We start from the raw sequence: 27,494 nt of genomic DNA on the forward strand, positions 1-27,494 counted from the left end.
AGTGACACAAGTAGTGTTGTCAGAGACAAAAGCTTTTTACATTGCCTTTAGCACGAGCAGTAAAAAGACCTCAACCAGCGTGACTGGCTTCTGCTCTAACATATGCAGTTAAGTCATGTCTCTCCTCACCACTGGAGAATAGACACATTACTCTGTAAAGGCAAGCTCTGCCTTTAGCACCTTTGAGAGGCACTTTTCAGAACAGGGATGTCTCCTTGCACTGTAGCATAATGCTGAAGACTGCTAGTTAGACCTATGTGCCTGGAATGTGTAGTGCTTCTATTACACAGTCTCACACACCCTGCCTAGGTATCTCCAGTCCAACAGATCTGAGAGCCTCTCAGTTCGGTTTCTTTGGATGATCCTCTGGCGACAGGACTGCTGACAAAACCTGTACAGGAACTGAGTCAGCTGGTTGCACGATTCGTCAGGTGAGCGGAACCTCCTGTCAACTATGTAGATGCCTGAAGGACACAAAAAAGGTGAAGTCGAGTGGAACTGAAAATGGGATATGACCTCTTACATTTCCATTCTACCTTCTGCCACATGCTCTTACGAACATTACATGTATTATATGTTCTTTTTAATGTTAGAAGGCAGGTATAACTGGAATATTTGCTACTATTCTAATGGAATGGAAACTGCAGAGAAATAAGTATTTTTTATTTTAACTTTCTTTACCTTTCAGGCTGAAATTCAGCAAATTATTCAAAACTCAGAGGCTTTATTGTCCAAAAGGATTCAAGAGTTTCTAGATAAAATACTGACTGCTTAAAAAAATAATCCAGTGCTTTCCTAGTTTGTAGTAGAATTTATAAGTGAGGATGGTCAGAATCAGCCTGTAGTGGAGAGGCTGTGTTTTCTGTAGAAATACAAGTGTTTCCACAGAGATAACTAACTCATATACATTAGTTGATGTACAATTCTGGCAGAGAGAGTGCCAAGGTAAACTTTGCCTCCATAGTTTGTTGAGATCAATACCTTATTCTTGCCACCTTCCTTACACCAGGGTGTTGGGAAGAGGAGGGTACTAGACATCAGCTATCTTCATGGATGAGACAGAAACACAACTACCTTAACTGAAGTGCTCAGTGTCCCCTAGGAATGTACAGTAACTTATGTCAACACTTACATCTATATTTTGGTAGAGAAGAGCAAGTCTGAAGGCTCTCAAAGATAAGTCTACCCAGACAGGCATAGCTCTATTTTGTAACAGGTTCTACTTCTTCCCCTAAGGCCAAGGCATAATTGGTACTACTGTGGAGCTGTCATTGCCTAATTGTGCACAGAAGACACAGAAGGCCCTAGTTTGCGCACATTTTCAATATGGTCCTGACACAACGGGAATTGGCTACCCTCCTCCTCACCACACTCCAATCACAAACCATTCCTAAACTTTCATGAACAGATTCTTACTTGTAAGTAGGTTCCTTTTATTTTCACAGGTTCATTTTTTAGTGTAAATGATAATTCACTCTTTGTTTGGTGAAGGCAAGTTTCACTGGCCTTGAAGTCCCAGTGCATCCTTCTTGGACTATTCAAATAGAGGCAGATTTTCACTGCTTCTGTTGAAGGACCCAGAGCATTACAGTGTAACATGAGGCATTAAAGGCAGGTGCAGGGAGACTCTAGAGTAATAGGAGGAATGCTGAATTTGAAAGGATAAAGCAGACAAAAAATTGAAGGGATACAAAAAAGAGATAACAGGAAAGGGTTTGGATAAGTATGAAAGCTCTAATGGTATGTTCAACACAATGAGATATTCAGAGCTCTGAACATATCCTCCCAATGAACTCTATTGTACCAGTGAAAGCATGAAATTGAGGAGTAACAGCATCACTGCTGTGCTTTTTGCTTTCCTAACTCAGTGTCTGTACTTTGATATGGTGTTAAAATTTTTACCATAAGCCGCTGGGTCAGCAACATGTTCCTGCATGAAACAGCCAAATCCAGAAAGGTTTGTGGTTACACTGGGAATGCCCATCACCGTACATTCAGCTGTCGAAAGAAACAGATGGAAAATATTTCAGGACAATATGCTTTGAATGGTTTCACCTTGAGAGAAAAAAGAAAAACAGGCAGACAGAAGGTCCCATAACACTAGAGCTGCTCTGAAAATTTCAAGTGAAAACTATTATGCTGTGTTGTGGGTTTGGAGAGAAAGAAAAAAGAAAAAAGAAGTAATTATAAAAAGAAAATCTCACACTGTTTTTGTGAACATATTTTTGTATTTCCCAGCAGCTAAATGAAAATTTTCTGGGAGTCCAGTGTTGAAACTGAGAACCCAAATATATGGTCTGGACTGTTAGTTTGGATTTAAATGGAAGCCTGATGTACAATTATGATCATCAGTTGTTTGCAGCTACTTACAAAACTGAATCTCTTAAGTGCAGGAGCATGTTAAACTTTGCATTTTGATATCCGTTGTTTGTAAACAGGTCCCTATAGCAGAAAAGAACCCCAACACACACTACCATTAACTCAGGACTGCATTCAAAGTAGATGTGGAGCTAGTTTTATAGAATTAGAAAATGTATGCATCGTTTGTAGTTATTTCTATCATTGCTATCTGTAAGGATAACTGTTTACTCAGGCTGAAAGAGTTTTTGCTGGTGAACTTCAACCGAATTTAAGACAGCAGATAAAATAAACACCCTAGTCTTTGAAATGGTAAAAGCCATCTGCATGGCCTTCATTCATATGGTAATTAAACTGATATCTGTAAAAGAGAGCTGGAAATCTACCTTTAAAAAGTCACTTTTTGTTTCTGGAGGAATTAAATGGGTATCAACTAAGGGAATTGCTTTTACATTAGTAAAGGAAAGAGAAAATGCACTTTTAACTAGTGTAAATCACAGATTTCCTGAAAACTGACAAGTACCAGTCTAACTTTTCTGTCCAGATTTACTTTAATGTTCACTTCAAAATCATCCCTGGCTGTCACACTTTCTTTAAACCTATTAGAACAGGAAGAAAAATTGCCAGAATACAAGATAGTTGTCTTACTTGGAATTCAATATCTCACTTATTTGGGGAGAAATAGCTCTGGAGAATGACTAAATTTGCAATATTTCTATTCTGACTCATTGGCTTACAGCAAATGCTCTTCAGAGGGACACCCTAATTTTCAGATGTGTGTCAAGACTGTAGAAGGACATAAAACCCCCATGCACCTAGGCTCTGATCTTCATAGGTATTCAAGTTCATAGTTTGCACTGATTTCATCAAGTGTTAAGTGCCTTTTGTAAATCTGGGCCAAATTATTTAAATCAGAAACTATATTCTCTCTGTATCCTCAGAAATTTCCATTTAATTCTGTGAAATTCTCTACCACTGCGTGTATTTGTGGTAAATATATTCAACATGGTGTTACATAATTCTATCAAAGTTAATTGTTATCTTGAATTAAATCCACTGATCTACATCAACTGGTAGTGTCAGATTTCTTGCCCCACTTTTTTCAATATGTATATTCCTTTAAATCTTCTAAAATTCTTGAATCAAGTTAAGGATTAAGTTTTAAAACAATTTTTTTTGTTCTAAAGCCACATAAAATCAAGAGATTACATGTGAGTATGGGAAAGGGTCCAACGCAGGGACAAATGTGAGTAGCTGTCAGTCAGTAGATGCCATTTTATACCACCTGGCCCCCAAATTTTGCCAGCAGTAAGACCTTTGCACTGCAGAGGAAACAGAGCCAAAAGAGTTTTTTCAGCACTCCAGAAGAAACTGGCTGCAAAGCTATTCTGCGTCAACTGAATGAATATTTAACTTTCAATACTAGTTAAATGTACAGATTGCCTACCTGGAGTGTAACCCCAAGGTTCATAGTATGATGGAAATACACCGAGGTGGCAGCCTCTAACAAACTCCTCATAGTCCAAGGGCAGCAATGGGCTTGTCGAAGAAAGAAACTCTGGATGTACGATCACCTGCATATTCAAAACGTACATTACAATTGAAAGAAAACCATCATCAATACATTTTAATTATCAATAAGCTTAAGCAATTTCTTCTAATATTTTCCTAAGTGTATGGACAATACCTTCTTTGCCCATCTTCCCACACTAAAATGTATCCTGCCTGCACGCAGTCTTGTCCTAGAAATAGTACTGATAATGAATCCTTTTTCTGGACAGGTCTCCAGCTTTATCCTTGTTGATCAAGGAAGACCATGTGCATTAAGGATTATATCTATGGCTGCGGCATTTAGCAATACTAAATTGATTCTCTTGGTCTGTTGTACCAACGTAGAGTAATGGGATGTCTTGTTCCAGAGGAGGCCTCAGGAGGATACAGTACTTCTGAGCTTCACAGCATCCAGCTGAAATATAGGAATCTTTAGAGTACTCAATGGATCTCTTAATAATTGGAAGAACAGCCTGAACAGGTATTTCTGCTCAGGATCAAAATCCCTGGTTACCTTCTACAGCAAATGCTGACCACCAGGATGCTGTTCTTCAGAGATGAACCAATACTCCAGAAATGTCTGTGTTCAAATGATGGACCTTCAGTTTTAAGTGAATGAACCTAATAGAGCTTTATATCTGGCTGCAAATGACCTGTCATTCAGGATTTCACTTAAGGAAGCAGCAATAAAACTATTCCCTAACATCAGATTTCTAACTTAAAATTAACTTGGTTAAACAGCAACTAAGGATATCTGTGAACTAACTGGTTGTTACTCCTAGAACAGGAGGAAGAGAGAACTACTACTTTATTAGTATAACACAGTCTCTCAAGAATTTGACTGCGCTCCCATGCTAATGACCGAGACTGAGACTATTTAAAGGCATTCCATTTTATATCTATAATGAAAAAGACAGAATGTACCTTTACTCTGTCTGTCCGATTATTGAAAAGGCCGATGCGTCGAATGGTATTGAGAATTGGATCATTGCCATCATCAATCATGTTGTGGGTGGTCACTGGAGGCAGACAGTGTCTCTAGTGAGAGAAAAGGCAATCCATAAGCCAGACGAAACTGTTGGCAGAGTCCTGTTGCTGTTTTGTAAGGTTAGTGGAAGACAGTGGGAGATTTTGTCATCAATGTGGATAGGTTTTTACTCTAATTTTAAGGGAAGAAAGGAAAGTTATGAATATATCAAACTGTCTTCTATATAACTAGGGTCACAAATGAGACCATAAAATCTGCCACGGGACTTGTTTTTTTTACTTTAAAATAAACATATTTGTACCAACTTTTAGAAAAGCCTACCATTTAATTTTAAAGGTTTTTAGCCAATCTGTTATGCCTCCTTAAGGGACTGATCTTACATATTTTCTAAAAATGGAAGAATCCAGGCTGCAGAAACAGTGCAAAGCTCCCACTAGGTGCAGAAGAAAATAATTAGGAATTTTGGTGTCCTGCATGTGAATGGAGGAAAATATCCATGGATTCCCCAAAAGAATTAGTTTGGGTCATACCCTCATTAAAACCAGTCAAAGCTCATCTTTAAATGTTACTAATGAGAAGTATAGTTGCCGAAAACCTCTTTTCAATGCATGCATATCATGTATGTCCCACACAATACTTGTACATAGTTATATTTATAATTTATACTAGATGCTTGTGTAAAAAGTATATTTTCTGACCTGAGTTGAAAAGATGGCTCTTTTCATAATGGTTATATCATCTCGGTCAAGAATCTTGTTCAAGTCTGGAATTTCTCCTCTGCAGAGGCAACACAGAATCTATTTACCAATTGACTTTTTATTAGTTGTATAAAGAAAATGAAGAAATGGCAAACAAGGTCTGATCTGAAATCTGCTATGCCAACATGAATCCTACACCTTTGTTTTCGTGGCCCTTCTATATTTCCTACATTTTGTTCTGCCATACACTTGCTGATCTTCCAGTTAGCTTCCAAAACAGCTAAAGAATTCCTTTTTTCTGTTTTTCAGACACACCTTGTTTTTGCCAAAATTCCAGTCATCTCGTCTGTGCTTTGGGTCATGTATTTCCAACTGTCTTTTGAAAGGATATGACTAAGCCACTAATACATATTACTTTGTCTCTGGTGCTTTTTTAAGCTAAGTTAGCTAATTTTTGACAGTGAGTAAGCTCACTATGTTACTTATACATCCCCTATGTCTGTTAAGATTCTTTTCACAATGGGATGCTAGTACGTTTGAATTTTTCCTCTGTGATATGTCTATTGAAAAAGTAACCTGTATATGGAACAAAGGGTCCCATATTCTTCTCCTGTGCCCTTCCTATGGATGTCCAAATTTCTTACACACAAAGTAGAAGCACAGAAACAGCACAGGTAAGCCAGCTGAACATGTGGCTCTGCAAGGCAGAGGTAAGTAAGCTATACACTCACTTTAGCAGGGCATTGTAGAGTTTCTTTCCAAACTTTTCTTTCACAGATTGTGCAGTGTCCCTAGGAAAATAAATAAATATATGTATAAAACAGAAGAATCCAGGACAAAAACAGACTAAAGGATATTCCTGCTCTTGGAGATTAAATTGTGTTTTCACATATACTGATAGAACCAAGAATACAGAAGCAGACAGAGGTCTGGTTCTCAAAGCTCTTTTACCCAGCCAGCAGCCACACTCATGGATTTCAACACAGCTGAGCATTTGACCTGCATCCAAAGACGAATGCACTGAGAAAGCCAGGAGCAGACCTCACTAGTGATTACTTCTAATATTTTGCTCTGATCAATAGACCACACTTTCACCTCAGCTATGAAAAAGATAGCATATATATGACTCTACATATAGAAAGATGATCATTAACATTGGACACTAATGAAGACTGAGAGGTCTCCAATTTAATTTGACCTAGTAGAAAGATGTCAGATATAAGCATTAAATAAATATGCATTTTAAAGCAAGATTTTCCCTTCATATTCTGCCCTATTTCCTAACTCAAAGAATTTTGAAAACAAGTGTTTGACTAAAAGGTAGTTTGCCAGAAATTAGTTTGCAAACCAAAAAACTTCCTGGAAAGCTCAGGCCATGTTTTAAGCTAACAATAAAACCTGTGCCTGACAAATGTTATATTTTAGTAAGAAAGAACTCCAGTGAACAACTGTTTTAAATGCAAAGAGTCATTTATATTATCCTGACCCTAGTGGAAATAACTTGAAAATACAGCTGGAAGTACTGTCAAAATAGCAAATGCACTCTTTATTTGAGTAATACACCCCCTTCACAGAACTTTGGTGGCCCTTCTGATTTCCAAGAATTATATTTTGGGCTAAGACAAAACTTGTCAAGTGAAATCCTAAACTTTACCAAGCTGAGAATCTAAATACCTGTTTTAAGTTGTTCTCTCCCAACTCACACAGACACAACAGTGGATGACTTAATTTTGGATGAGTTGTAAAGCAGCTAAATGTCAAAGAAAATTGATTCAAATCCCTGAAAGCTATCCCTTTTATGACTATGTTTTCATAGGCTCATGCCATGCATTTGCTTTTCACAGGGCACAGTGGGAAGAATAGCTGGAAGCAGCATTTTTTGCATTATTCCAAAACGATAGCTTTACCTTTACTGTTACTATTGTGCCTATGTTACTGAGTACTAGAAAAATAACCATGTAGTAGAGATACAACAGGAAAAAAACTTTGCATATTTAATCTAATTTAAACTTCCCTAATATCCATATATTATTTATTGAATATGTATCTGTTATATAGCATTACATACTTTATATCAAAGATAAAGCAGAGGCCAAAAGCATGTGTTGCAAGCATGGCTTTTTCTCACTCCACTCCCATTATTTTCTTACAGTTCTTGCATACAGACTTAAAAACTCTGGCTATGTTACCCCACACTTCAACCATCTACAGTTTAAGCTAGTTGCACAGATTCTCTACACGTTTGCTGAGAGTGACAGTCCATTTCAGAGGATGATTCCCTTCACTCAGGCATTTCCTGAAGTTGTATAGGATGAAACATCATTTGGACTGAATCATCACTCTCCATTAGCAGTGAAGGCACCTCAGATGCATCACTTTTAGGTAGCCAGAGTTGGACAATTCATTCCAACCTCTACATTTGTGGTACCTGTTTCCAGAGTGGTAACCAGGTAAAATGTTCCTTGTAAGTCCCAAGAACTTGCTGTGTGATGATTTTAGAGATAATCTAGAGACTAGATAGATTTCTGCTATCTGTCTTCTTTTCCAGATATGGCAACAGCTAAATTATTCCAATGATCCTTGTTAAACTATTTTTGCCAGTGTTTTTGTGCAGGTTTAGTATCTGGTAATCAAAGACCTCAACTTGATTATTACTATCGAGAAATTGAGCCAGAGATCATCTGCTGGAGGCAGTTAATGAGATAACAAGGAAAATAGTATCCTTCTCTCATACAGTGCCTTTCATCTACAGATCTTTAAGTCTTTTAGATTACTATCATTTTATAAATATAGAACTGGCATCAGGAAGAGGTTAAACACAGTGAGACACAGGCATAAAAGCAGAAGCTAGGTCTCATGGGTTTTAGTCCCTTAGCTTTAAGACCAACCTCCTTACCTCTGCAAGCACAGTTTAACTGCTCTAGACACCTGATAAGGTGAAGATTTTCATATCCCTGCTTAGATAATTAATCTGTATATATGTTTAGTGAAATGGCACTTCTTAACCTTTTTTTTCCAAACAAAAGTCATCCTTATCAGCCCACCACTTATTTTCTTTATGAATTTGAACCTACAGTTTTGCCAGAAGTACCTCACAACACGTGTTTTTTCCTAGTGGAATCACACAGCAGTTAAAGTGAGGTGAAGGTTAAGCCTGCCCCTGCTTTGCTTTTTGTTTGGGAAGTTGTAAAATGAAACCTGTTAAACTGAGAAGGGCTGTGACAATTTTCCCTTTATAGTTGTAAGTTTCACTGCTTTGGTATGGCCATTGCTTATTGTAGGCTATACAGAAAATTACAGACAATTGTTATCAACTGTTATTCTGCTGGATTAGACAGTACAATTTCCATATTTCTAAATAAAAGAGGACATGTAATTAATAACTTTTTTCCACTGGTGGCAGAGAAGCTCACTCTAATAAATTAGCAGGCAGTCCTTACTTTGAGGAAGCTCAATGGCATGTCCAAACGGAGTACCAGAAACAGTCAGAAGACATGCATTTTTCTAGAACCTTTGACTTTTTTACTGCAAAACAAGTACTATTTGCTAACTTGTTACAAGGAATGGCAAGGGCAGTTTGCTAAAAGTAACCTAGGGCAAAAAAAGAAATAATAGAATCATAGAATGGTTAGGGTTGGAAAGGACGTTAAGATCATCTAGTTCCAGTCACCATCCCGATCTCTTTCATCCCCACAAATACATTCTAGTTACCCATCATCTTCAATTTTAGCAGCATAAAAAGAAAGGGTATTATTCTTCATTAGAAAGTTTTGCATGTCTCATCAATTCACTGTTTGAGGCTGTCAGTGAGAACAGCAATTACCAGAGTTGCTTCCGGACTGCTTGTCCTTTCAGGGTTTCCACATTGAAATTGTTTGTCTTTGCTGGCATAATGAAGAACACAACAACTGTAACATCAGTCTTATGAACCTACATGGACACAAGACGGAGAGGAAAAAGCAAAATCTCACTACAAGGTATCACAGCCAATATTAACTTTAAGAATTAGTCACATGAAAAGCCAATGCTCTTTGATTAGTCGTCCAGGAAGGCTCTGATCTTTTACCTCTCCCTTTAGCTATGGAGTTTTTTTGTCAAGTCAGAGATACAGCTGAGGATAGGTACAGGTAAACAGATGTCACCCAGTTCCAATTTGGGCAACAGAGATTTTCCTGACTTCTCATGGTTTAGAGGCCACAGCTTATCATGTGAACATAAACTGTAAAAAGTAAAAAACCTGCACACATTTTCTTACCAGGCACGAAATATGTTGGCTTCAAGAAATGAACAGTTAGTTTACTAGCTGAGGTGTGCCCAGGCATGGGGCGAGGGAGTCCCTGAAGCAGCAAGCAGAACTACTTTCTATAGCAATAGTTGCCCAGATGCACAGGCAGAAAGAGGCATGATAGCAACCACTGTCTACCTGAACCCACGGCAAAAAGCCTGCCAGACACACACAGTTTCCTTTGACTTTCTATCAGCCTGGCTTATAATTTACATCATATAAATCATTAGATACAAGAAGAGACTGATGCTACACATAAACCATTGCTCAAGCAATTCTTTCCCTCCTACCACATAAGACCTTCCACATTATCAGCATTCATAGTTAATAGTTATGTAAATGCCACTAACAGGTAGCTGATGTAGCACAGCATTGCCAAACAACAAAAGTCAGTTGTTTGGCAAAGTTGTTTGGCAAAGTTGTGGAACACTTAAGTTATGTGATGGACCTGTTGTGTGAGTGAATTGTGTGAGTGGATTAAGAGTGAATGGATTAAGTACTTCTAGAAAGGTCACAGGGTTTAATGGTGTATTAATAGAAAGTGGTGGTAGAACAAGTGTAGTTAGAGCTTTGGAAATTAATATTTTATTTTAGCCCTGACAATAGAATATCAAGATTTTTATCCAGGTTTTTCCATTTCATTTAAATGACAGAGCACAAAAGAGAGAGTCTGGGACAACAGCCAACTGATCCTTGCTAGATGACTGAAAACTGGTCAGGCTTTTGTTTGTTTGATTGTTTTGTTTGTCTGGTTTTGTTGCTGTTTTTTCTTTAATATATCAGTCTCTAGGACACATCTGTCATTCAGTGGCCTCATTTGTAGGTGGGAAGTGCCCTGCTCTTTGATCATGATCAGGTCTTGTCTTCATTAAAGTACTCCATAAAGGCATTCAGAAACATTGCACTCATTTTCCACCTGAGGAAACAGAAGTATGGAGGAGCCAGTGGCTTCCCCATGCTTATTCATCAGGCCACTGCCACAAAATGCATTTTAATGCAAGATTCCCATCTGATGTGATAATAGTATTCAAAGATTTGTAAGATCACAGCCAGGCCCCAATGAATTAAGCAATTTGCTTAAAAAGATACTTTTAAATGGCATCATAAAGGATTATTTCTATTTGCCTTCTAATATGTAAACCTTTAGGGTAAATTCTTGAACCGTATTTTCAGTATTTTTCTCTAAAAACAGGGAGATAACCATGGATTAACTTTTTGAACCACGTAACCACTTCTTTTTAAGCATCTTGAGATCACTATATACTCTGATGATTCAGGGAGAGAGCTTTATGAAAACTCCAAATAATTAATATCCCATAATTAACTTCCTACAAACCAGAGGATGGCATGGCAATTCTTGCAGGTGACTTCCATAGTAGGGTAAGTTTGAAGCTTTCTTACCCTCAGCAAAAAGTTTAATCTTGATAAGGCTTCTAGAAACATATCAGCTCCTTTGTTGGAAAACTCGTATCTCCCAGCAATGAAGAAAAATAAGGTCTTCTCAAGACTGAAGTCAAGGTGGCTGAAACCAACAAACAGACAGAAAAGCACAAAGTATTTCTCAAGATATAATCAAGCAAAACACATAACAGCTTTCTATTCTGGAAGAAGTTTTTAGCCCAAGAAAATAATGAAAGTGAGGCTTTTCTGCTGTTCTTTAAAATTACTATCTTAAACTGCATCTTGGGTAGATAACAAAAAAAATCAAGACCTTCTGCCTGATCCCACCGTCTGTTAAGCAGAGTTAGAACTGGTGTCTCAAATCCCTTTAGCTTCTGACTGAGAAATCCCAGAGAGATATTTCAGTAAGTTGGTAACATTTCACCTCTTCTATGAAGTACTTGTCAGTCTTCCTGCTTTGGTTCTTGCTTTAAATAATGTTGGACAACCTCTGCTAATTTTTGAAAAATAAAAGCATACCCATAGAAATGACCTCGAATGAACTCTTGGATCCTAGCCTTGTACATGGAATGCAAATTCTGAAACTCATGCATTGCTGAGAATTTCTTAATGTTCAAGCCATTTGGGGTGACAACATCTGGAAAAGCAGAGAAAAGGCAGAGGTAGACATCTTCAGAGCCTGAGAAATCTCTAAGGAAAGAACCAACATGTCTTTCAGTTGTCAGTATGTGAACAGGTTATATACTCTTATTACTCATGGATGGGGAAAAGCACTAACACAATGGTCTCCACCAGCTTACTCCACAAATCTTTGCATGTGGCACTCCACTGCCTACTGCATTGAAGTGGCTTTGTACCATCTTGACTTGTACTCAAAATTAGCACAGACACTGCTGAACAGTGAGGTATCCCCACACCCTTTTGTCATGTCAAGACTTAAGTAATGTCTCCATTTAGCCATATGTTTTTTGTGCAATGTGTCCTTTGACTCTTTATTCTTGATATGACTGTTGTCTGCTCAACCACTGCTCTTGAAAGCAGAAACTGCTGTACTATGCACTTGACTACTGCATGGCATGAGAGGTCTGTTCTGTCAAAACTTCTGAGGATTTACAGAAAAGGGAGAAAGTAAGAAACCTTTTTAAAAAGACCTCCCTTCAGTAATCTGTTGGATTTCTCCTAAAACTAGACACAGAATAGCATGCTTAACCCTTTTATTGTTCCTCTCCTCAAAGATTCCAAAAGATCTTACAATTAAAATTTGTTCATTTCTAGTATCTTCTAAACTAGAGCTATAAGATATACACAGAGGATAGATATAGCTTGTTCCTATCAAGACAGAAATTCAGTCACTCTCCACTTTTCAAGTAGAGCAAAGCAGCTATTTAAAGTTTGCCCTAAATCTAGTTGAAGTAAACGTCCAGTAGCCACAACGATTATCTGTAGTAATTTTAAAAGTTCTATGTACCATCCAAAGGACCTTCAGTAAGATATCATTCTCTACCACACATGGTTCATGCAAACAAAACTGCATCTCCTTTGATCTCAGTGCACATGGTTGACTCCCGCCATACATTAGGGTTACTGATGGGGTAACTCATGTCTCTCGTTTGCCACCAATACAATTGTGGTCTTCCAGTTAAAGATGCCCGACATTCAGGGTTTCCTGTCCCTTCCCCCAAAAGAAGAGGATTGCATGTCTAGCATTAAGCTTCTGACCTAATACAAAACTGTTTCTTATTTCTATTGTTCCTTTGATTGACTACATATCGAGATGATCTCAAAATAGGTACATCAGTTCTCCATATGCTGTCCAGTATACTTGCCTGATGTTTTTCATGCCACAGCCATTTTTAATGACTTCCTTGAGATTTACCATCCACTTCAGCAATATATATATTTCTCTGTGAGATAAGCTATCTTTGATTAATCTTTATCTTGTAAAGTTATCTAGGTTAAACAGCAGTAGATAAAAGTATAACTTCTACTATCCTTATGAAATACCAAAAATTTCAATGGATCTGTCTTGAAATATCACCTTTGAAACTAAAGTCCAGCCTTGACCAGGAACTATTTACTTCTCAGGTATTTAGTATTTGGTTCTCAGTTACAAGAAAGGAGAGTCTTGGTGGGCCTGGCAAGAAAACTTGTGTTCTTATCTTCTGCTGCCCAGCACTAGGACCTGCTCTGAACAAAGAACTGTGTGGCTACCTATGAGTGAGGGGTCAAAAAAGTAGAAAACCCCTCCATTTCAATTTGTCTTTACTAGAAACATATCTTCTTCCCCTGACCTGCTTCTTGTCCAGTGTGGAAGAACTGGCTCATGCAGGACGTTGTTTTGGGACTGCAATCATTTCAAGCTCTTTCCCATAAAGTAAGAATACATGACTCTGTATTTCCAGCCAGTTTCCATCCACTCTCGCACACTTATCAGGGAGTTTTGGACACTCTTACCCATCATCATCAGCCTGCATATAAACTACTCCAATGTTCTTTGATTCAACTGCAGCTTTGTTAACTCTTTCATCAAGATTGGGGCTCAGTCCATCCCTTATTTATGCCTTTGAGATATGGAACAGATGTGTTAGCCCAAAGAACCCAGTCTACTATTTCTGCTCAATATATAATAGTATTTTGAATACATGTGAGGCAATGCACCCTTACCCTATGGAGAAAGTGATGAAAGAGACCTTTGTTCCTATTTTAAGTAAGTTGTTTGGGTTTTTTGTTGTTTAATGAATTAATGACATTTTTGTTTTAAAATTATCCCAGGTAGGTCAAGTCAGGACGATTTGACTTCTATATTTACAGTAAAGAAATTGGCATTTATTAAAGTAATCATAGCACAGTATGATGTCTTCTGTTGATAAGTTACTAAGATTCAGGGTTGACTCATACTTTTTCAGAGTTTGCTTCTATGATTTTAATCAAATATATACAGATACGAAGTCTAGATCTAGATCTTAACCGATATCCAATTGTCTTGGAATTTTGATGCTAAGTATTCTCTACTGCTAATCAGAACTATGTTTCATACCTGAATGAAAGTATTAGAAATCCCATAATATTATTCAAATCACAGGAGTATACCTTATGATCACTGACAGAATCTTGCATGATATGTCAATGAAAACATGTTTAACATTAGATACTCAAGCTTTCGAAAAATATGGTTTGATAAATTATTGATCAAATAACAGCAGTATAATGCAAGCAGTCATAGAATCATAGAATCATAGAATCACAGAATAGTTAGGGTTGGAAAGGACCTTAAGATCATCTAGTTCCAACCCCCCTGCCATGAGCAGGGACACCACACACTAAACTATGTCGCCCAAGGCTCTGTCCAGCCTGGCCTTAAACGCCTCCAGGGTTGGAGCATTTACAACTTCCTTGGGCAACCTATTCCAGTGCTTCACCACCCTCACTGTGAAGAACTTCTTCCTTATATCTAACCTAAACTTCCCCTGGTTAAGTTTAAAGCCATTCTGCCAGGTTTAAAGTCATTCTGTCAGGTTCAGACTGGCAAATTGGCCTTTGTCCTGGAGCAAAAAAAACCCACCTCCCTATGCAATCATGTCTACTGAATTTTAAAGGGGCTTTTCCAAGTGTTGAGATCTATAATTTGTGTCCAAGTTTAATATTAATGAGAAGTAGCAGAGACTGCTCTACTTATCACTTTTCCTCAGTTATTTTTAGTTAACAACTTTGTTACAAAGTTTACATCTGAATAAATTCAAATGCAAATGAAAGTTAATTGTGCCAATTCTGCTTCCCCCTTTTAAAGTTTATTTTTAAAATGGATTGAATACATTCTTTCAGTATTCACATTCCTTTGCAGAATACAAGCTTAATGATCTACAGACGGATTGCTGACCTTTCTGAACAGCCAATGTCTATGTTGATTTCACAACTTCAGAGAGAATAAATAGTATGAGAATAGACTCGTAAACAGTTTATTTGTGGTCTAAGATTCAAAGAAATTCTTAAAGTATTTATTCCCATCAGAACATATTTTCTACTTATAATTGCCTTCTAGGATTTGGGGTACCAATTCCTACTGTATTTCTTTCTAGCTCTGTCAACATGAAGCATGATAAGTGTCAACAATTTTTTTAATATATTTACTTGGTTTCTTCAAAGTTGCAAGAATACTAAAAAAAAAGCTCAGGCCTGTGAATCTCTGTGTATGGAATTTTCTTCAGCTTCAACTGATGTTCTGTCTGTGAGTAGTCTGCAGGTTTTCTCTCCCAAATTAGACTGGATTCAGACTCATTTCAGTCTCCTAAAATCCCAAAACATAAACTACGATTTTCAAGAGGAGTTGTTGTGGGGAGAAGCCTCGTGCCAATAAAAAACAGCTTCAAAAGTGTGGTTTTCAAAGATCAAGTGCTCTGCACTTGGTAAAAGCCAAGATCTTCAGAGGTATCCCAGATTAGATGACTGAACATTTAAGTTACTTCTAAAACATGGTTGTCATGTTTAAAATAGAAAGAAAAAAGATCTTTTAAGTTCATCATCTTATTGACAGTCAGGAATGAGACAAAGGATCCAATGGACAGCTCTTTTATCCTGATGCATGAACTACATTGTGGCTTGACGCATTGAAGTTAAAAAGGATAACAGTCCCAAACTACGATTAGCACTGCAATTTACATTAAAAAAAAATCTACAAAGAACAAGCAAACAAAAAAGCCTCCAAAGTCATTTCAGTATTGTTATATTTAAAATAACCAACTAAGATGTGAACACACCTGCTAAATAGAATCCAAATTGTTGTGCAGTTTTTCATTTATGATGCTCACCTGTGGATGGAGTACTGTGGCTTATCCTTATAAAGCACTGTGCTGATTTAAAAAGAACTTTAGTGACACATCAAACTGGGATCATGACCTTATTTAAACTCCACGCATGGAACACGACAAGGTTTATTGGTAAGTCGCATATTTTATGAGAGTAATAGAAAGGGAAAAGTCAGACAAACTCTTGGGTACATCTCAACTATTTTTTCAAACTGTACTGGTTGGTCTAGTAGGAAATATTATATCTATTTACAAAACTTATCACAGTTAGGTCCTAGGAACATGATGATCGTGACTACATTGTTACTCTTAGCTATGAGAGAGACAAGGAAAGGATCTGTATTGATTTACAGTCTGTTTTTTGCCTTCTGATCTCTACACTATTAAATAAAGTGAAACAGAATTAGCACTGGAAAACAAAACTTCTCCAACATTGTTTTGCTCATGAAAATTTTTGCTACATTTCTAAATGATTATATCACTCATAGCTAGCAGAGCAACAAATCTCACACTGTAAAGCTGGTGAAAGGTATTACAAAGGTTCCAGCTTCTGCTTTCACCAGTTGACCTGAATACAACATCGTCATTGGAAACCTTTCTAAACTCCTGAAGCTGGGAGGTCTTTGCAAAGAAAGCCTAACATCCATGGAGTTAAACTAATGCTCTCCTGAAATGGTACTGAAAGCAATTATTAAATAGTGCTGAACTTGATTTCTTGTGGATTATATATGCTACTAGAATGTGTTTCAAGTGATATTATCTGCACTTTTCTTTTGAAAATTGGTTATTCTCTGTAGTGAAGCCAGGCGTACCTATTTACATGTCCTTGCTCATGTTTGTATCCTGTTACTATTATTTTCATTCAGTCTAAGGAAAGATAGGTACTCAGAAGAAATATAAGAAGAAAACAATTCAGGTCTTACCAGGATTTCTTTTAAGCATATGCTCTGCTTCTACAGCTGTTATCTGTGAGACTGTGGTGAACACATGGGCACAATGTACAGATGCCCGTTCCATACAGTACCGATGATAAATCTGTCTCTCTCCTGCTTCCTTGTCAATGTCAAACTGTTAAATAATAAAACAAACAAACAAAAGAAAGACACCTGTGTGATATGTTCATCAGACTTGTTACCACAAAGGTCTCTCATCTTAAGCTGGATTTTCCCACGGGATAAGAATCATGTGATTATGCCGATGTTTTGCCTTTCGGTTTTTGAACCATTTTATTGACTTCAAAGAGTTTGAAGGAGCAAGACAGGTCACGATTCCTGCATGTGCATGAAAAAATGGCAGTTTAGCAATGGAAGGAGACCCCAATTAATGATCTGAGTGATCCCATGAAAGGTAAGTATCTGTGCTATCTGACCTGCTGGCTGGCAATATGTCATGCTGCATCTTGCCTGGGCTTGTTGGAAAACTTGGGAGAGTGGTGAAGTTGTTGGTATCTGAAGGTATAGGGGAAAGGAGAAAAAAGGAATGGGGATGAGGAGAGAACCTGGAGACTGGGTAGGAATGGTGGAGATCATGGGTAGGCCAGAGATATATGGAGTTGTGGTGGAGAGGTAGAATGTAAGGACTCAGTCACAAATCCCAAGGGAAAAAAGAAAATAGGAAATGAGATATTTTCTGATACTCTGAGATGTTCTTCCTCCAGCTTTACCAGTTATTTACTGCTCCTTTTACTTCAATTTGAACTCCATTAATTTCTAGAGGCAGAGATAAGTTAAACTGCTAGATAAGACTATCCCAAATACTGAAGTATTTATGAATCACCTTTAAATCTTGCAGTTACTCCTTTTATTACTGAGCTTATGTTATCCTGATGGGAAGAAAATGTACAATACTTATTGAGCACATGCTTAAAGGTTCAAATGTTCACTAATGATGTCCACTGTAAAGTTGCTGCAATGTGGTCTAAAAAAGAATAATGCTAATAGTGTGCCAATGATTACAATTAAATTACAATCCTCTTAGTCTTACATGATGTTTCACTTCTGGGAACAGAAGTGTTGACCTCCTAAGGTCAAGAGCATGGGCACCAAATAGACCGTGTGAGTTACATGGAGAGTAATGATGACTCTTAATGAGGTCTGTCATTTTCACTGCCTAATGCGAGGTGCAGTCTAATTTTGATTGCATTTGACTCTGTAACTTCATTGACCATAATTTAACCATTATTGGAATATGACAATATATACTTACCTACTTAGACTTCCTATTTTTGGCATAAAAACTTCACTTATGTCAAAAGTTGCTTTATGTTTGGGTGATGACTCCCTTAACAGCTATTACCATGTGTCTTGCATAGGCTTGGCAGACAGCACTTTCTATAGTTAGGACTATCTGAGCTTTGCCATGGCATGTTGCTTTTACTACTTTAGAAATGTGAGCCATTTCAGGGAACAACACTTAGGCGAATAATTTTTTATTTTTACTTAGATAGGTGTATATATATAGAGATATTTTACAAATGTTTTGCAAAGAAACTTAAGTGCTTTTATCCACCAAGCACTCTCAATTTTGCAGTGGTGCTACACTGCTGCTGTGCAAGTGGTTTCCACTATATAAACTGAAAATGCCACCCTAATATGAACAGAAGTCTTGAAAAATCTTAGATGAAAAGTTCTAAAGAAGCTAGATGTTTTCTTTTGATATTGAAGATCCTATATGACAAGAATTTCTAAGCTTACCAAAGAGATTTTTAGGAAGAATCTTTAGCTAGGAAATATGCTTTACCTCATAATGCTATGCAATATGATCAATCTTTCAGTTTTATCATTACATATTGTATTTTCTACATTTCCCATGAGAATTTTGGTGCATGAAATGCAACCATGTCATAAAAGAAGATCTTTTCTCTAGAACATACCTCATTTGTCACAGAAATTGAATGGTAGAAAAAGCACAGGGCAGGAGGGAAGAGGAGGAGAAAAATTAAGGTGAGTTAGTTTGACTCAGAGTGCCACAGACCTCTAGCATGCTGCTTTGCTTACCCTAAACCAATTCACATGTAGTTCTTAGCTGCGTATTTCTCCTTGTCTGGGAAACTACCTTGATGTCTTTGAGTCTGATCTGTTATAGGCTTGAGTGTTCACATCTACATCTGAAATCCACTGTACCTATGCTTTGAAGTTATAAAGTACTTGCTACTGACAACTCTAATAAAAGCATCCCTAAAAACATCTGCATGACATAGCTACTTTCCTTCATATGAGTGTGGCAAATTAATTAATTGATATTTCTGAAGCATACAGATGCCACTGAATGCCGCAAAACAGCTCTTAAGAAGATCACATATACATTATTCAGAACAGAATTCAATTACATACTGTAAACAAGGTAGAAAGCTGCTTATTGAAGAATAACAAAACCAAAAATCATTATGACTGTTCAACCATTCTGTGTACCAAAGATATAAAATGGGACTATTCTTTGGCATGCTGGACAAACACACAAATGGGATGGGGTACCACTGCACACACAGAACTATGCATGTTTTTTTCAAATACTTCTGACTTTGTCTTAAAAATCATTTTAATTGCTGGCAGACAAATAGCTGGTCAAACTTGAAAAGGTTTTTCATTCTCTTTTCCCTTTCTCACAAAAAACAGGTTCTTTACAAAACGTAATTAAAACCTAAATTTGGGACACATTCACTAACCATAGATGAACACTCTCCAACGCTACTGGGAGAAAGATTCATAAAAGGATTGTTCAAAGCACTATGGCTTATTTCCTGCTAGCTTATATTATTGTGATTGCATGAAAGCATTTTACACATTTAACACATACACATCTTGATGTTTGTTTCTTCATTGCTATTAATTTTTACGTCTTCCGGAAATGGGAAAGATTGTATTTTGCACATGTTTATATGACTTTTGGCACGCTTCTTCAAAGTTATATAATTCCATGTCTATTAACAAGTATAAGCTGAGGAAACAGAGTTCTTGCATTCCATTTGCCCTCCTGTTCCAGCAGTTTCCTCCACTAAAGTAAAATCTTGACCTCTGACCTCACTTACAGCATGGAGTAAGAAACCTCACTGCGCACTTCTGAGCAGGCTACACAAATGACTTCAAAAAATAAGCCTTGAGCAAGTTGAAGGGCAGGTTAAACGGAACTTAGTTAATGTGACAGTGCAGGAGACAAATATAGACCACACAGCACTGTGCAAAGACAGCTGAGCTGGCTGTGACAGTATTAGCTCCAGAATTAGAGGCGTCATGGGGCATGACACTGTATTGAGCCAATAGGCCAAAATGAAGCAGAATACCAGTGCAGCTAGTTTGCTTTTCACACCCAAACCAATGTTTCTGCTCAGCAGTTGCCTCCACTGCCTGGATGCTTGTCCACCTTAGCTCAGGCACTTGTGAATATGTTCTGTAGTGTTCACATTCAGCAAAGTGTCTGTGAACTGTGCCATGCTTACTTCTGTTTGTTTGCTGTTATCAGCAAATGGGAACACTAGCAAAGCCACAAATGAAAGCTGCATCAAGAGAAAAATCAGATCTAGGTCAGATTAACTGTTTATAGAATCATTTAGGCTGGAAAAGACCCTTAAGATCATCAAGTCCAACTACTACTAAGTGACTTTTAAAGACTAATCACTTCAATATCCACTTTCCTGTAAATGTTCCACTGCTGCTCCCAGCGAGGATCCCCTCCTACTCTGAGTGTTAGAAACCAAGCAAGTTATTAGAATTTACAGGATGGCAAGTATTAGGGAGGAAAATGCCTCCCTTATAAGGCCACTCTAATTTCAAAGCAAACCAGAGAGATGTTCCACAGGTGTAAGTCTTTGGCATAAAATTTGCATTTGCTGCAACGTAATTCTGAGGAAAAAAGTCAGCTCATTTCTGTCCTTCCTATCAATCCATGTGATGAGCATAACAGTTTATTCATGTCTTAAAATTTAGCATGTTAGGGGGCACAATACGTAATCACTGAACCTTCCAGCATGACATTCTAAGATAACTAAGACGGCCTTTGAATACAAAAAGAAGAGAATATCAAACAGTTACAGAATACTGGTGTTATGTCTCTCTTGGAAACAGAGAACATCACTGAAGTAATAAATCCAAATCAGACATTCCTACTTCAAAATGATAAAGACAAATTGAGAAGGATTTACAAAAGCACAAAGAAGAATGATTTGAGAGCAGAAAAGGAGGAAAGACTATATTAGCTATGTAAATACTTACCTGAAAGACAGATAAATTATTTGTCACAGTCTGTGCACAATCTCCAAATAATGATATTAGACTATGCTTTCATAAAGAAAAAAAAAAAGTATCATGAAAGCCAATAGAAGTTAAACAAAATTCAAACTGGAATTGAAATACATAGTTCTGACAATTAATAACTTTGTGACACCTTTGCATAAATGATATATATTCCCCTCACCACTTGAACCTTTGAGTGGATAACGGTTTTGTAAGCAGTTTGTATCCCAAATAAAAGGTATAGATTTGATGCATGAATGTTTAGCTGAGGATTGTGGGTAGAGAATGAAAGGATCTCTTCTAGTCTTTAAAATCAGTGGCATGCTCAAGTTCACAAGGTGTTTCTTCAGTGGAATCAGAAACAGTCAGAGATAGGCCTGAAGTGCAAATTCCTATCTACCAAAAGGTAGAATGGAAATATCTTCACTTCTGGCATAATCTCACTGGCTGCCATTGTCTGAATTATGTAAGAATTACTCTTTTTAAAATCCAGTTTACATCAAGTTTAACTCCCACTTACTGTTATCTTGTGCAAATAGAACTTTCATTCTGGTATAGCTCTGCCATGCCAAAAAAGAATGAAATTTACACTTCCTGGCTTAAGTCAGATTTCCATTAGCTGCTCTACTAACAAAGCGGATCAGCTTTGCATAACAGTGAGCTCACTGACAGCCGTGACAGTACTGCACTAAATGGAATGAGAGCTTGTGTTCCTATATTGTCAGCATAAAAGCTCTTGACTATTTATTTTCATTTGGATTTTTATTACTTTTTCTTTTAGACTTCTTGGATAGAATTAATCACTCTGCAAACTAGATTCAGCTGGACTTGTACAACTTGAATGTGAAATGATGCTAGGTCTAAACAAAAGTGTAACACATTGGCAGGGCAACCTTATATAAGGAAAAACACAATGAAGAATAAGAATAGGGGTGGTTTTTTCTTCTCCTTGTCATTTTTTCCATTATAAATCAAGGTGATTTTTTAGTAAGAAGCATCAGAGGCTGAAGCCTACAAACTTCTCCATTATGCCAGGCCAGTAATCCACAAAACCATTTCAGATGGTCACCCCTCAGATGATATTTCAAGTTAAGTCATTTGCCAAAAAGACTGTTCCTAATACAGCTGTCTATTCACCTATGAACTAGCCTGGATCATCAGTGTCTCTCAGTCAATTTATAAAAGGTGTTGGTCTATTTTATTTATTAATGAAAACAACAAAAGAAAACCCCACAAAAAAAAGAAACAAAAAAAAACCCCAAAAAACCCAAAAACCCTACCAACCCTAACTAACAAAAAAACCTCAAAAAACAACCAACAACCAATTAAATAATAATAATAACACCCCACAAAAAAAACCAGTCCCTTTAAACAATGAGGAAAGCAATGAAAGATTAATATTCTTGATCTTCAGCAGAGTCATTTCCTCATGAAGAGAAAAAGGCTCCACGGGCTCAGAACTTGTTCCACAGAACTTCTTACCTTCTGGATTAGCTATTTTGGTTCAGTTTACCTTGGCCACAAACATAACCTTACTCTCACCCGTGTAGAAGCTACACTGGATGTAGGGACAATGAGAAAAAATGAACTGCCAGTTGGACTATCTGCAAAACTTCTTAAACTTCTGTTGGGAAATAAGCTCATAACACAACCTGCTTGTTACTGAAATTAGAAAACATTGACTTGGAAGAGCTCAAGCCAATAACCTGTAGGTAGAGTTAGCAGACCCTGACACAGCTGTTTATCCATGGTTCTTCAGATGCTCAAAACCAGATAAAAGTATCACACTCTACTAGACACCATGCAAATCACCTTCTGTTTTGTTCTTTTTGTTTTCCCTCCCTTCCTTCCACCAGTGAATCTAGGAACAAAACTGTACACTGAATTGCTGTTCAATTGCTGGTTATTGCCTCAGGGTTCCTTATCTCAGACCATCTGTTATTTGTTAAACACTGCTCAGGACTCCGCAGTGTTCACTATGCTTTGCTGCACACTTCTAAAGGTTTAACACCAGGGTTTCCACTGGAGCAGTGGCAGCTAAATTTCTCCCAATCCAATTAATTAATTGATTAATTAAGGCTATAAGAACTGTATAATCTTGTACAGTAATTTTGTATAAGAACTAGAATCTTGTCTCTGATTAAAGTAAAGAGCAAATGGCTCAGGAAGAAGTCAGGAGTCAGACAACATTTGGACTCTCTCATCTTCCAGCAATTTACAGCTCTAACCTACTAGGTTGACTAGGTTTTCAGTCCTCCAGGAAGTGTCCTCTTACAGCTTACAGCCTGGCATGTGCCCTCAGCTCATAAAACAGAGTTTTGGTAGCCTACAGTTCAGGCCTCTATATGATTTAGGGAGTCTGTAAAGAATAATGCATCACAGTGTGGCAACCCTTCGCTAAGTCACTCTTCCCTTTTCCCCCAAAGCCTAGTAAGCCTGAAGGTCAAGTTTTCAGAGGTCCAGTGTTTGTGAGGGCTAACCAAAGACCACATGGAACCCTTCCAGTTTTATCACCTGACAGGGGGCTGGTGACTTCAGTTCTTTGTTCTCTGGAGTGCTAGAGACAACATCAGCCCACACTGCATTACGCAGCCCTTTGCATGGTCACTGATATTAACGTTCACTCCAAATAGGCTGGGACTTGGGCCAAAGTCTCCTCTGGTCTAAAGCTACTGACCTCACTGGCTTACTTCAGAGAACACATTTGTACCTTCTGTACTTGTGCCAATTGGCACCTATTGAGCTTTATTAGGAAGGTGAATTGAAGTGGGATTTTCCACTGTGGAATCCAGTGAAAGAAAGAACATCTCAGTAATCCTTTATATTTGTAAAAGTGATCTTTCAACTCATCTAGTATCTTCTGGTCCTGTACAGGGGTGGTTTAACACTGACATGGAAGAGTGTTGCACTGTGTGGGCACATGCAGATGCATGCCTCTATGTGTGCAGAGCAGGCAGGGCTGGTGGCAGTCGAGGACAAACTGAGAGCGTGTTAGAGTCAGGGCTAACAGGAAATACTATGGTGAGTAACAACACACTGGTCACACACATCCAGGGCACAGTGGAAGGAGAGAGAGAAAGGTCTGTGAAGATGCCAGGTAAATATCTTTTATCAGTCATCAAACAATCATAGAATCATAGAATATTTTGGGTTGGAAAGGACCTTAAGATCATCTAGTTCCAACCCCCTCTGCCAGGGGCAGGGACACCTCGCACTAAACCATGTAGCTCAAGGCTCTGTCCAACCTGGCCTTGAACACTGCCAGGGATGGAGCATTCACAACTTCCTTGGGCAACCCATTCCAGTGCCTCACCACCCTCACTGTGAAGAACTTCTTCCTTATATCTAACCTAAAGTTCTCCTGTTTAAGTTTGAACCCATTACCTCTTGTCCTACCACTACGGTCTCTAATGAAGAGTCCCGCCCCAGCATCCTTGTAGGCCCCCTTCAGATACTGGAAGGCTGTTATAAGGTCTCCATGCAGCCTTCTCTTCTCAAGGCTGAACAGCCCCAACTTCCTCAGCCTGTCTTCATACAGAAGTTGCTCCCGCCTTCTTATCATCCTCATGGCCCTCATCTGAACTTGCTCCATGGTTTTGGCTGCGGATCCCACTCTTAAATCCTTCAACATTGAAGATAAGCACTTGACCTTAGAGGGCTGAGCACAGCTTTCTGTAGAAAGCATTCTAAGCCAGATTTTTTGTGGACTGTATTGGGGACTAGAACAGGAGGTTTCCTTTTTTCTCTGTAGGAGCTTAACATGCTTGATTGTCTCTAGGCGCAATTAAGCCATATCCTTTCCTTTTGTGCTGCAACCATTTTTTTCTGTGATATCTGGCACAGCACATACTAGAGTTGCATCATTCCCACCTATCTCAGCTGCCGTGCTTAAAGCTGGTGAAAATTCTGTTCTAACCATGAAATGCTGATCAAAAGTTAGAATTTAAAGTCAGTCATTATTATGCTTTAAAGAAAGATAATTATGCAAGAGAACTGAAACAGGAAAAGCAACTATTAATACTTGGGGACGGGAGGGGATGACACGCTCTAAATATGTATCTTGTCTCATCCAAAGATTTAACATTAGGAAGCCCTGGAGAATCTTCTTCACTGGAAAAATTGTGTGTTTGAACTTAATAGTTTACTACTAGAAGACAGCAACAAGACTAGCTTCTGAACATTTAGCCATATGTACCATTTAATTACTGTACTCTAGATCAACTTCTCTTGTTTCTCAGCTGATTTTTGGGCCAGGTTGACCTTTTTACAGCCAAAGGAGTTCTCATTCAGATATCTGATCTCTTGCTAAAAGTTAACTTTGTCAGGAAGAGCTTTAGCACCCTGTAAGCATGTTATAGTATAACAGCTTGGCATCATTTCATCTATTAGTACCTTTAAATGCCAATAACTCCACAGAGGGCATAAAGCTTTATGGCCTAAAAATCAACAAGTTTCCTCCCTTAAATATTATTTTCAGCAGTTTATAGTAATACTTTAAACTGATACGTATGTTTAATTCTGTATATTCTTAGAATATAGAAAAATCTGAATAGAAATTTCTGTATTTATGACATTGGTGACAGTTACCAATGGGATTTGTGAAGCTTTGCAGAAGGATGGACAGTACCTTATCACATAAAATTTGCCATGTCGTGTCAACAGTAAAAGTGAATACTGTGTCTATATTAGAAATACATTAAAGTAGATAAATCTGCTCAGATGTAAGGTAATTACATTTTCTTTTGAGTACACAAAAAAGGGTGAGGCACCCAAATTTATCATGAAGGGAAAAAGAAGTAGCTTTTAAGAAAAGCAGACTGTTTTGCCAGACTACTCGTAGCTCACCAAATTAACAATACAAAGTAAAGCAAAATTTTCTTTAGGATTTCCTTTACAAAAAGAAGACAAGGCTCTGACATAGTCCTTTTAGCATCAGACTGTATAACAATCATCATTCTCTTTTTGTAACTCTAATTTCTCATTTTAAATTCCCCCATTCCCCCACCCCCCCTTTTTTTTTTTTTCCTATGGCTTCCTTACTAACTACGTAAGAATGAATTAAGGGTAAATGAACAAAATTACTACTGAGAAGTCCTCACTTTGTCAAGCGTTAAACCTGAAATCACGTGGTTTTAGTTCTTTTAATCTAACTCTGCCCAGAGAAAAATAATTTAATGTGACTTTAAAGCTACATTTTGCATATCTACACAGAAGGGGAATATGAGGGAGTAGGAACGTCTAGACTCCTAGACAGCATGACCGCGTTATTCATGCTGTCTCATTAATGCATCTAGCAAATGTATAATTTAGGAGACTAGTTTTCCTAGGTGATAGATGGAGACAGATCATTCACATGGTAATCTGAGGATGTTTGCCTTACACTGATTGTGAAGAGGTCAGTGTAACTCCACTGATGATACAAGCCTAGAAGGAGTAACCACCTATGTTAATTACCTCATATTAGGCAGAGACAATTCACTCTACACACTACCATGCTGCAACCTTTATTGATAACAATAAATGAGTGGAGGCAGTCTTCTACTTTTCGTGCATTCAGTAGATTTAGTAATTGCCTTTAGTAGGAAAAGGTGAAAAAAATAAATAAAATAAGAGGAGCAAGGTGAATGACAGTTTCCCTGAAGTTTAAGTGAACGACTATCTGGTAGCACGCTGCTACTTGGACCTTATCTTTGGAAGACACCTGTTCACAGTATGTCAAGCTTCAAACATCCAACTGAAAATTGCCAACTGAGTAATTTTCTTTACTGATTTTAGTCAAGAAAATGCATGGACAATGAATAAGGCAGTTGTTTTAGCCTTTTAACCACCTCTACCCTCAATAAGTGCTGGAATGCAAAAAAATCTTGAATTCAGTTTGTCTGTAACCGTATTAGAAATCCTACATCATGTAATGTACTTCTGCTGAAAGCAGTGCTAAAGACATGTGGGCCCTTGAAATGTTGGTTTACGTTATGCTTTGAGTGGAAATAGAACAGTGAAAACCAAAACCACTAGACAGTTTACAGAAATTCCAAGAAACAGGTGCGGGTCTTTTGAACTCAGAAAATACTTCTTACATTTGCCAGTTACAAATTAAGCATAACCTTAAAAGCTTGAAAGTAGAAGGACTTACTATGACTTGCAAGAATTAATAAGTAGTTGGGGGGGGGGGGGGGGGGGGGG

At 37.8% G+C, this 27,494-nt stretch overlaps 1 protein-coding gene across 2 annotated transcripts in view; it reads right to left on the reverse strand.

The window, feature by feature from the left end:
• Positions 1 to 27,494, reverse strand: part of GYS2 (glycogen synthase 2 (liver)) — a 42,418-nt gene that overhangs the window by 1,518 nt on the left and 13,406 nt on the right. For both annotated transcript variants that reach the window (XM_010013817.1, XM_010013816.1), the window contains exons 5-14: positions 17,007 to 17,151; positions 11,801 to 11,918; positions 11,282 to 11,402; positions 9,419 to 9,525; positions 6,327 to 6,386; positions 5,596 to 5,674; positions 4,834 to 4,947; positions 3,806 to 3,932; positions 1,903 to 1,998; positions 301 to 464 (exon numbers count right to left, since the gene is read on the reverse strand). In XM_010013817.1, the coding sequence (XP_010012119.1) occupies positions 301 to 464; positions 1,903 to 1,998; positions 3,806 to 3,932; positions 4,834 to 4,947; positions 5,596 to 5,674; positions 6,327 to 6,386; positions 9,419 to 9,525; positions 11,282 to 11,402; positions 11,801 to 11,918; positions 17,007 to 17,151 (1,131 nt within the window). The remainder of the gene's footprint in view (positions 1 to 300; positions 465 to 1,902; positions 1,999 to 3,805; positions 3,933 to 4,833; positions 4,948 to 5,595; positions 5,675 to 6,326; positions 6,387 to 9,418; positions 9,526 to 11,281; positions 11,403 to 11,800; positions 11,919 to 17,006; positions 17,152 to 27,494) is intronic.

The sequence above is a fragment of the Nestor notabilis genome, unplaced genomic scaffold, assembly GCF_000696875.1.
Source record: "Nestor notabilis isolate BGI_N333 unplaced genomic scaffold, ASM69687v1 scaffold12264, whole genome shotgun sequence".
NCBI lineage: Eukaryota > Metazoa > Chordata > Aves > Psittaciformes > Psittacidae > Nestor > Nestor notabilis.